At 38.8% G+C, this 11887-nt stretch overlaps 1 protein-coding gene across 1 annotated transcript; it reads left to right on the plus strand.

Annotated features, from left to right (window-relative positions):
* Window positions 1-5184: 5184 nt before the first annotated feature.
* Window positions 5185-11648, plus strand: parm1 (prostate androgen-regulated mucin-like protein 1). The gene is made up of 4 exons (XM_047569025.1): window positions 5185-5312; window positions 6636-7382; window positions 9927-10005; window positions 10699-11648. Exons 1-4 carry the CDS (start codon window positions 5279-5281, stop codon window positions 10778-10780), a joined length of 942 nt encoding a protein of 313 aa, XP_047424981.1. The 5' UTR covers window positions 5185-5278; the 3' UTR covers window positions 10781-11648.
* The last annotated feature ends 239 nt before the right edge of the window (window positions 11649-11887 follow it).

Consider the following 11887-nt stretch of genomic DNA (forward strand, 5'->3'; position numbering starts at 1 on the left):
GCAGCACTCTCAGATCAAAATGCCATGTTTGTGCACGTTTTTTCCAATGGTAAAATATTTAAAATGCAGGGAGCTGATCCTCTTGACATTCACTTAGTATGTTCAGGTGTCCCAGGCAGATATGTTAAGGCTACTGGGATATGAAACTGTTTTGTTTTTCATACATTCGAATTAACATACACACAAGCATGCATACAGACGGACTTAATCTAGTCATGGCTTAACTCCAGCCTCAATCAAACTCCATTTCAATTGCAGACCTTTCTCCACTTCAGAGATAATTACCCCCATTATTCTATTGATCAAGTGGCACCTGAAAATCCCTTTAATGTTTACCCTCTTTGTATTTAGCAGCAGCAACGTGCCTCCTGTGTTCTACAAGCGAAAAGTTCTCTTGCAAAGGGTTATCATGACTGTGTGTGGGCACCAGGGTACCTCCAGTAAAAATAAAGGTCCACCCGTGTCAAACAGTGAAACCTTAAACTTCCACTTGCTGCTTCTGTGTGCTTTTAAATATCATCCGTTGAACCTTCTAAAACTCTACCAGTACAAAACACGGAATGATTTATATATATTTATATATATATAAAGTTCCCGCTCAAATGCTCAAGAAATAGGGTATAGATCTTATGATTCATTCATGACAGCCCATCCCCGCAGAGGTTTCCTGTGGCGCGGCAGCCGTCCTCATTTGTTTTGCAAACTAATTCAGGGCTATCAGCAGCCAGGCTGATAAATTAGGCGATGGCTCAGGAGCGGAGGGAGTTTTGTCACAGCGAGGTCACTCCATGAGGTGTCCATTATTCTAATCTCCTACTGAGGTTTATGTAAACTTCTTACCGTTGGCCTCTGTCACTCAAAACAATACTGAGAGCACCAGCTGTAGTGTCTTAACATAGCTGTGCCTTTAACGAATCTTAGCACGGATCAGATCACATAAAGGATCCAGCTTCTCGGTTTTGAGAGAAATTAGTCGTATTAAATTCATTCTTTTGTCTACGTCACCGTTTCATAAAGAAAACAGCATGGAGGTAGTCATTAATAATTTTATTAGTAGTCTGATTTGTCTGCACTTACCAATCCTGTCAGCAGTCGGAACGGCAGCAACTTCAACACACAGCTCATGATGACAGTCAAGGCTACACACATCGCTCATCTCAACGTTTGGCTGCTGTGCGATGCTGCAGGCGTCTATTAAATTCAAGGAGAGGATCTGACACGCAGACAGCTATTTTTCTGCGAAACCCATAATTCCAAAAAAATATTATGATAAAAACAATTGCAAGATTCAGACATTAATCTACAAGGAGGGGTTACAGATCAGTGTATTTTAACACGCATTTCTAAATGTTAGGGAATAAATATGACGCCAGAGAGAAAGCGGTGTGGAACACTCTCTGAAGATGCTTAAATTGAGGCTTTTGTGGCCCAGACTATTTAGAAAATGAGAAGAAAAGCCTAAAAGCACTGGTAACTGTTCACTGTAATGCTGTAATTTCAGCAACATATTCTCCCCTCTTAAAATGCCAGTATCATGAATATGTTGTATGTCTCAGCCTAGGGCAAGGAATCAATGGCTGACCCCTCTGATTGACAGCATGCACCCAAAGTGTTGGACCTCGCTCACAGCTGTTGTATTCACAGCTGCTGTAGAAATGAACACAAACAAGGCACAGGAGGCTTAAGACAAATGATACATCACCAAAGTGTAGTTCAGTTTAACAAAGTACACTGAGGTACACCCTGCTCTCTTAGCACAGGACTTAAGACTGGTCATATTTGATTTGTCATGAATGTAGGAAACACATACTGATGAGAATCCATACGAAAAATCATATTTTTGGTGTGTGTGTGTGTGTGTGTATATATATATATATATAGAGAGAGAGAGATTTATATATATATTTATGTTTTACAATCACAGTAAACTAACAACAGCAAGGTTTTCTCCAGTGAATGCAAATTATACCCAAATTATGCAGAAATCATTCTCTCTTTCCTTTCACTGCTCATCAAAACAAGGACAGATTCGGAAATGAAAATCACTGTCCAAAAATAAATGAAATAAACAAAACACAGTGTAAACAAGTGCAACAACACTGTCGTAAAAAAAGCTTGGAACTGATATTGTGCAATCTAGCAGAATAAACTAAGTGCATAGATAAGAATTCATTTATTTTTGTTAATGAAATTATACATACACTTAATTAGTATACTTTGCCCTGAGACAAAATTGGACTGTAAAAGAATCGCACAGGGCCACACCAGGCATACAAGCACAAGTACACTTTATTTGTTAGGAAAAGAGTTAGAAATGGCTAAATGTGTTTGCCTTGTATCTAATTCACGTATCATATCTGCACATGATTTAATGCACGAGTTACATCTTGTGACAGTGTGATCTTGTGGCATTTTTAAATGAATGTGCTGCCCTCTGCTGGATCATAATATAAAGTACATCTTAAAATTATCGCTTCCAAAGACGATGTAGAATAAAAACACTAGACAGCGTATTTACTCGCACTAACATCGTGAAATGAAGGAGCAGTTAAACAACCAGCAGGTAACACAATAGATGACTTGAGAAGAAGTTAAGACAGGGCTATATATACACATGGCATAATAATAAAAAGTCCAAGCTCAAATAAACAAAGGAAGACCAATATTCAGTACCATGACAGCACGCTAATGCACAGGTATGCAAATATTTAAAACACACAGAATATTACAACATTCTTAGTTTTTACAATCAAATTACTGTAGACTCATTGTTCATTGACCTTGAGTCATAGTTAGCACTTGTAGTTAACTCAAATAAAGCATTACATATTGTCTGTTATCTTTGTCTTTTGAGCATGATTGTGATCTCAGGTAGAGCTGATGAGACCAAACACCAACCTAGAAAAATAGCAACAGTGTTGTGGAATGTCTTTAGTTTTAGCCTTTGTCACTTGGGTCAGATCTGTTAATGTGAGACTGAGATATCTACACGACTTTGAGTCGACTGCCGCACAAACAGTTGTGGGCATACTGTAACGCAGATTCTGATCTAATAAAACATAATTAATACTGAAAAAAGTAAACTGAAACTGTCAATTTCAGTCTGAAAACAAACTCTAACTGAATACATTGGAAACAAAGGGAATTGATAAGAAAAAATACACTATTGACTGACTGACGGGACAGTGGGATTAAACTGTTTTGAGACACTTTCACATCAAATGTTAAAGAAGAAATATTCAGTCTGGTGTAAGCACTGGTCTAAGTTTTAAAGAAACCCATCCTGTCGAGGGACAGGTGCATTGAAAAAGCCATTCATTCAGCATAAGATCCATGGTAGACCAGTCTGTGTGTCAATAAAAATGTCCTAGCTGAAGACAAGAGCCGGCATAGTCTTTTTCGGTCGTTGCCCAGATGAAGGTCAAGTTAAATCACAAACTTTCCTCTAAGTTTTTAGACTTTGTACTGGTGAACTTTTTGTTTCCGGGCTCCTTATTTCTAGAGCAATATTACAATCTCTGTTCTCTATCATCTGCCGTCATCCACTGACTTCTGTAATCAGTCACCTACAGGACGTGCCAACACTGCAGAAATGTACAGGGTCAACCCAAATGAATTAGGAAGTGCACATTTTTTTTAGAATTAAGTTTTTTTTTTCTTCTATATAATATGACAATACGAAACTAATGTTTGAAAGGATGCTCTCAACAATGACTTTATTCAGCTTTACAAATACTTGATTGAACAACGTGTTGTTTTTGCTGCCTCTGCTTCGTCCATGTTTTGTCATGTGCAGAAAAAATGCATTTATTTCAGAGAGAATCATGATCTGTCCAAGCATTTACATTCTCATTAGGTTTATCAAAGGTTTACACCACCCCTCTTAGTTCCTTCTGATCAGGCCAGTTTGTCCCAATTGAGGTAGTCACATAACTCATAATTCTGACTGGGATCAACTATGTTATTTCATCTTTTTTTTTTTTTTTTTGTGTATACCATCACCTGGATGGTCCAAGTAAAAGGGCAGAACCTCTTATCACAATGATTTCAGTGAATTTTCCAGTGAACATAGTGATTCTTGATGTAATGTTTCAGTTTGCAGAAAATCTAGCCCTTGTATTTTATCTTATTTTTTATTTATGTGTTTTCAACAGATATTTCTGTAAGGCTAACTCTGTGGAAATAAAGCAATATTACATTGACCTTTTAAATACAGTCTGACGTGTGCGAAGGTTCCGGAAACCTCACAATAAAATTCTATAACCCCACAACGGACTTGTGAAATCAGTGGATTATCTTATTTTAGATAGGCAGTGTATTGCATATGGGAGTTGGGCAATAGTTTTAGGTTCACTGTTTATGTCATAAACCAAGACAGTTGCTAAGATATCGTAGTCTTGTGTATCGTGCAATCGGAGCCACGGTGCTATTAAAGAAAGAGGAAAACAGGCAGCATGTGTGCAAGATGGAACCTGCAGAAAACACGGGAAACAACACTGAAATGCAAGAAAGTTCTTAATTCAGATGCTTTTTTTGTGTGTGCGTATGATGAATTATCTTTTATCTTTATTGTATTATCATGCGTAAGTGGTGGATATTAATTACAATTGACAAATCAGATGTCAATCTACAGCTGATAATTACATGTCTGACTTGGTCCCTGAAAAGGGTGGTGCCCATGGTTTACTACTTGTAGTAACTATTTATAGATATTAATTCTTTCCCAATTATTAACATTAACTGCCAAGAATCAAATTGTGCCCCCACACAGAGATTCATTACTTTGTCAGTAATGTGCGTATTGACTGAAGTTAAATAAATACATTTAAATAGGAAATATTGAAAATGGCGCGCATGATTAAAAAGAAAGCTAAGCTGTTCTCAAGAATAAAAAAAAAGATGTAAATATTCATTTTATTGAAATGAAACTCAGCAAGAAACAGTCATTACCAAGAATGTATTGATATTTGGTAATTAAAGTGTCAATTAAAGTGAGTTCTGACAAGATCATTCAAAGAACAAACTACAGATAACTTCTGTCTCCTCTATTGAAGCTTCGTACAGTCTTCAGTTCATGTCTTCATTAACACGGCCCCATGATAGGGCGGTCACTCTGCGAGGATTTGAATTTGACTCAGTCATCATGTAGCCTCGCCCCCGGGTGCCTATAATCAGTCACCTAGAGTCACAGGAAGCCACACACACTACAGCTAGCCACGGCAGAGGAGAGCGCAGAGCTGCAGCTGCACAAGCGATTGTCAAGACATACTGTGGAACAATGTTGAGGGTCAGCCTGCAAACTCTGACAACAGGTGAGTGAACTCTGAGATCAGTACAGGCTGGTGTCTGATTATCTGTTTATCTTGTTCTATTTCTGGGAGCTGTCCTGTAAATGTCTTGAGCAGAATATCAGTCAATCAAGACTATTCACTTTAAATTTAAAAACTATCCAAAGCCACCTGACAGAGCTGTAAATTTCATTTAACTTACTGTTAAGTTAAAACTGAAAGCCAGCTTTCCTTGACGGAGGTTGCTCAACAAACATCATCTTTAATGTTTGATTTGCTGAGATATGGTCTAAACGTGGGAATGACTAAGTGTGTCAGAGCTCAGTGACAGGAAATCTTTTTTTATCTGAACTTCGACTCCACAAAGTGCCCATGAGCCAAGCCTGTGCTGTGATGGAGCTTCTCCTTTACGGGAGGATGTGTTGTCAGTTTTATCATGTTTGCAGTGATACAGCTTTTCATGCATTTGGAGTCTTCCACAAGTGGCTAAACGCAAAACACTGTGATCAAAGAGTTGCTGTGGCAGGAGGGGAAAATCACACATGCGTCATGTTTGCACTGACTTCCTGAACACAGTCACTGACGGCAAAGCTCTGCTTTTTGTCCTAAAACTAATTTGATGGCATTTTTAAACCTTTTAGTCCCAAGATACAAATCCTTAAAAAAGACTGAGTGAATGTAGTTCAACGTTACTTGAAATGGCATAGGTACATTCTAAACAGAATATCGTTCAAATGGGAGGGTATATCCAGTTTGTTGAGGATTATTTTAATCTGTGGTTACTGTGAAATACACATTCGGTGCTCAGCAGTCTGTGGGCTAAAATCTCAGGATTATAGCTATTTTACTTTCTTTTGTTTTATTCATATCACTGTCTTATTGTGTGATTCTGTTACATGTTATAACAGTTAATATGTTATTAAACTAGCTTTGCCCTGATTTACTGCGCTCAACACTCGATCATTACAGGAAAGCATCTGCATTATCAGATTTTTCTTTTTAAGTAAGTAACTTAATAACTCAGTGAGATGTACCATCTATTTCCTGGGTCAAAATCAAAGAACGATTATTTTCATACTACTAACAAGGTTTTCCTCCATGATTTAGGTTTGGGCTTCTAATGAACCTCCAAGTCTTGAAAGCAAATTAAGGCTAAGGATGTCGTATGCTTGTACATTTAGACACACGTTCTCATTCAATTCAATTTAACGCATTTCATTCAATGTGAAGGTGTGTCTAAACTTTTGACTGGAATGTATATATGTGCTGAAATATATTTGAGAAGTTTACTCCAAATATACGTTAACAACTGAAAAAAATCATAATACTTTTTGTCTTCAATTACAGGTCTGCTGTTGTTCTGTGCAGTACTGATGACAGACCAAACCTTTTCAACCGTATTGCCTACAACACCAGATGCATCTGAAACAACCACTGCTGGACCACAAGCGACCACTTTCAACACCCCTATCCCTACCACCAGTACTACCAGCAACAGCCCCACCCATGTGACCAGTACAGCTCCCGTCACTACCAGCAGTAGTACCACTATTAGCCCCACCGATACCACTACCATCAGTAGTACCACCATTAGCCCCACCGATACCACTACCATCAGTAGTACCAGCGTTAGCCCCACCATTACCACTACCATCAGTAGTACCAGCGTTAGCCCCACCCACATGACCGATACCACTACCATCAGTAGTACCAGCGCTAGCCCCACCCACATGGCTGATACCACTACCATCAGTAGTACCAGTGTTAGCCCCACCAACATGACCAATACCACTACCATCAGCAGTACCAGCGTTAGCCCCACCAACATGACCAATACCACTACCATTAGCCCCACCGACATGACCAATACCACTACCATTAGCCCCACCGACATGACCAATACCACTACCATCAGCAGTACCAGCGTTAGCCCCACCGACACGACCGATACCACTCCCGTCACTACCATCAGTAGTACCACCATTAGCCCCACTGACGTGACCAGTACCACAACCAGCATTACCACACCAAGTATCACCAAAAGTAGTACCACTGCGGCACAGGAAGAACAAAAGTCTGAGGCTCTGAGCTCAGGTAAGGTTGTGATGATATTATGCTGCAAAGCCTAATGAGTAGTGATGTTTTTTTAATACACAAACCCAGTGTATGCAATCTGACAGTCATTTTTCATCTAAAATAATTATTGCAACATTAAATAAAGTAATGATGTTACTAAGTAATACACTAAGACACAGCGGCCAACCTTAGGTGTTTTCTCTTAACAAGGACAATACCACCACTATTTTTATTTATTTTTTTTTTTCAAGAAGAAGAAGAAGAAAATTGTATAAAAAAATTCAAAAGTTTCTCTCAAACTTGAGAATAAGCCTATATGGAAACTGAGATATTTATGGCCACTGATGTGCCAGTTATTCATTAACCTTTTTTTTATAAAAGCATAGTTAAAACACACTGCCAGTAAAGCGAACGTTATCTTAAAATGGCTGAAACCAACAGAGTACAGCTGATCCCAGGTCCCAGCTCTCTCAAATACGTCAGATGTCATGCGTCACGCCGTCTCTTCTCTAACCTCTCTAACTACGTTCAGCGTGGTTCAACTTGAGGTTAATATGTGAACGAAACATTTCCTCTGACACTTCCTTGTTTACTCTGCTGTCAAGTTAATAGCTGATCGAGTAAAAATATTCCTGACACTTCTTATCGTTCATGAAAGTGTTTTGTATGTCATTTGACACACATCCTGCAATCACACATCTGCAAATTAGAAGCAATATGTTACTTTTCCCATAAATGAGTTTGAACTCTGTCCTTTGGGTGGGTAGGCTTTTTCCCATCATCAGTAACTGTTAAACCTGATATTAAATGTGACTCAGAACTTTTACGGTGTCTCCCTTTGACTGCGGTTGAACTTGACAATTTCCAAGTAATTGTGCAATCAAGTGTCTTATGAATCAGGATCTGAATTTGAAATGAGATTCTTCAGTTGCAGCGTTTACATTAGTAACCTTTGGACATTTATGAGGTTTTGATTTTTGTAACACCAGTACTGCCGCTCTGGAAAATACCACTTTGAGGTGGCCAGAGACACAGGGCATTGTTATAGCTAATGGTCAGCACAATAACCCCGAGACTACCAGCGTACCGCTTTGTTGTGGCCTGTATAACTTGAGAATCATTCTGTACATGAACATGAATGAGAAACTGCACATGAACAAAATGCATTCATTTAGAAAGCAAGGGAAATTATGTCTTTTTCTTTGATGTCACTTTGCTGGGGACTACAGTACCAGTAAGTGTGCACTAGCTTCTGTGTCATATGGAGAAGCTTCACATCTAAGCTCATGTGACGTGTGACATATGTAGTGCAAAAGCCTGAATAATTCACTCCACCCACTTAATGCTGGATGAGTTCAAAGGTCAGACAGAATATATGTTCCATAGTAAATTTCAAGACTGATAACTTAGACACATGCCCAGCAATGAGGGGGCAGACAATAGGGCCATCACATCGGCAACATGACAGCCAGCTTTTCTAGGAGGTTATTTATTACACTCACACCTTGCAAATAAACCTTTGTCAGTGAGTCTGCTCCAGTTTCTCACAAGGGGATTACTGATTACTGTTAAAGCTCAAAAGTCATTCTGATATCCTGGAAAAAGAAATTACTCTCAGGTCACAGTATATTGTGGCACGAAGCGGCCAGCATTCCTTATCTCAAATGTAAAAAGGCTTCGAGCAGATTACAGTCAGTCACACAGACGAATACGGTTACTTGACCCATAATCTGGGTGTGATAGAACATTGATGGGATTTGTTTAGATGATGACATTACTCGTAACCTAGCAAAGAAACAGAAGTGGGTGGCATGAATTCAGGTGTGACTTTGTAAATCTGAAACTTGATTGTGTGACGTTTTGGACAGATTTTGTTGGTTCTGTTGTGCAATTTTGCTGTATGGTTAGAAATGTTGGTGTCTGTCTATGGGTCAGATCACGTACAATTTGTTTTGATTTCGTTTCTCTTATTATTTTGATGATCCCTTCAACTTTCATTTATGCGTAAATGCCTGCATAACACTTCCAATCAGCCTTAGCTGTATTATGTGTTGAATGCTGGTTTACGTACGGCAACAAGCTATGATTCTAAAATTACTAAAGTTACAATTAGTAACCAACTTAACTCTTAAGTCGGACATATTGTGATGACGCCAAGAGCTGCTTTCAGAGGAAAAATGAAAACAAAATACTAAAACTAAGGATCAGGGAGCTTGTTTGACATGTTGCTGCAGTTCATATTGCAGAGAATTTCAATTGAATATTGGTTATCAAATTAGTAATACTAATCTCGCTCTGTTACTTGACATCTAGGGATTTACTTGTTTGGTGTCTTACTGTTCATGAATGGCCACGGTCTTACTAGTCAAGTAACAAGTAATATAATATGTCACTGCTCCTAAATTGCCATGAATTATATATGAAGAAGAGAACTCAGTGCATACAAGAAGGATTACTCTATCACAAGACTAGTTTTTATTCTGTTTAAAAAACAAAACAAAACAATGATGTCTGTTTGTGGACTTATTCATTTTTCCTTTCTCTGTCTCTCTCTCTCAACAGGAAGTGTTGCAGCCATAATTTTCTGTTTCATCGTAATGGCCTTGCTTGTATTGGGAGGACTGTACTACTACAAGATCAGGTGGGTCAATAACTTCAACAAAACCACTAATACTCCTACTAGCACCGGAACCACTGCAGGCTCCAGCTTCTGCATTAGTTCCAGCTGTTCTTTCAGCCCCTTGTACACCACCATCATGTGTAGTTTGTTAGCCAGCAGCTGCTTTTCAGCCTGGAAATGTAAAGTTCCACAGAATCTTATCTCTGCTGTTGCCGCTGAATGTGTTGTGGGAACTACCAACTCATTCTTGGAACATACTGTATGCTCCTGTACACACTATTCAAGCCACTTGGTTTTTCCCGGCCTGCATCTTAAACCCTGCTACTATACAATGTACTTGACTGTCTCAGGCATGTCCTTACACAGCCTGCACACTGGGCCTCCCGGTGAGATCTGGATCAAGTGGGACGGCCCTGTTTTGTGTTTTGAGACTTTTTTCTAGGCACGATATTCCATCTAGAACATTCATCATGCTGCCGGACATACTCAGGGACCATCTTCAACCCCTCTTTCTGTTACATATAGAGTCTCAGAGTGTTGGACTGCACTGAATAATTATATTCTAAAAAATGAAAAGCTAAGTAATGTCTGTTACACAGGGAGTATTTGTTATACAGTAGATGAAGTGTTCAGGAATATTTTCAGTATTTTTTTTCGTCCACCCATCTTATTCAGTCATTCAACATTGTCTCGTCTTTGTCTCTCTCTCTACAGACGCACATCATATGGTCGTCTACTGGACGGCGGCGAATTTGGCACTTTAGGGAACTTCAGCAACCCCATGTATGAGCACTGAATCAACGCATTTCACTTCCATTCCCAGAAGAACCCAAAGTCCTCAGTTTGCTGATGGTGCCATTCTAGCCAGTGCGAGTAATGGATGGTGTTAAGGATGGTCAGATTTCACGACTGCGAGATGTGACCTGCCTCCTTGATTGTGTTGGACTGCGAGACAAAACAGAAATGTAACACTTCAAATGTGACAGCTCCTGATCCGTGTCAGCTCTGCCCGAATAAGCCATTTATAGCATTTATAGCAACTGGAAAAACTCAGGATAGCATGTGTGTTAGTAGAAGTATTATTATTATTAGTTTTGTTTTAAAAAGGAAAACCATGCATCTCAACCAGGTTGTGTTGTATAGAAGAAAGGAAGGTTTCAAAACACAGAGTGCAATAAGTAGAGCAGTGAATGGTTAAATTGTTCTGAATGTCGGGAGCAAGCAACACAAAGGGTCAGTGCAAGTGATAGCAATCCAGGGTGTCCTCAGCTACTCTGGAGAATAAAAGAAAAAACCCACTGCCTGCAATTGCTGAAAAACACACATTTCCCTCAACAATCCTTTTAGAAATAGACATAAAATAATTTAAAAAAAAAAACATATACATACAAGTGTGACCTTAAAACATACCTCTCTCTCATCACTGTCCAACTTCAGCTGCTGTTGATGAGTGAGTTCTGTATTATTGAATGTTATTTTTTCTTGTCTTTTTATGTGTTGCTTAAAACTCAGCCAGGAAGCATTTTTGATTGTAATTGTCATAGTTTTTCTTTTAGTTTGCATTCAGATGAGAACCAATGCAATTTTGATGCTTTTGTCTGCAATGTATTGTTTGATGTGAGAGAGTAACTTGTTCAATAAATGTGATAAATAAATAATGTGAATCAATGGGATGTTTTTTAAAAGAAAATTCGGAGAAAAGAGAATATTAATTTGTCAGTATTTGTCAATCGGGTGAAGCAAAGCCCAAGTAGTTTCTGAACCACATTCAACAACAGTGTTTAGCTGGCTGTCACTGACTGTCACTGCTGTAGACTGTCAGTGTGGCTCTGAATATAATCTAATATATAATTCATGTTCCATGAAGAACTGAAGAAACGCTTTTCGGGATGATGTCAGTTTT

This window comes from Mugil cephalus, chromosome 19 (assembly GCF_022458985.1).
Source record: "Mugil cephalus isolate CIBA_MC_2020 chromosome 19, CIBA_Mcephalus_1.1, whole genome shotgun sequence".
In the NCBI taxonomy this organism is placed as follows: Eukaryota; Metazoa; Chordata; class Actinopteri; order Mugiliformes; family Mugilidae; genus Mugil; species Mugil cephalus.

Coding starts and splice junctions, on each gene's coding strand:
- parm1 (XM_047569025.1), top strand. CDS start 5,279: ATGTTGAGGGTCAGCCTGCAAACTCTGACAACAG. Junction 7,383..9,926: donor GTCTGAGGCTCTGAGCTCAG/GTAAGGTTGTGA, acceptor CTCTCTCAACAG/GAAGTGTTGCAGCCATAATT. Junction 10,006..10,698: donor CTGTACTACTACAAGATCAG/GTGGGTCAATAA, acceptor CTCTCTCTACAG/ACGCACATCATATGGTCGTC.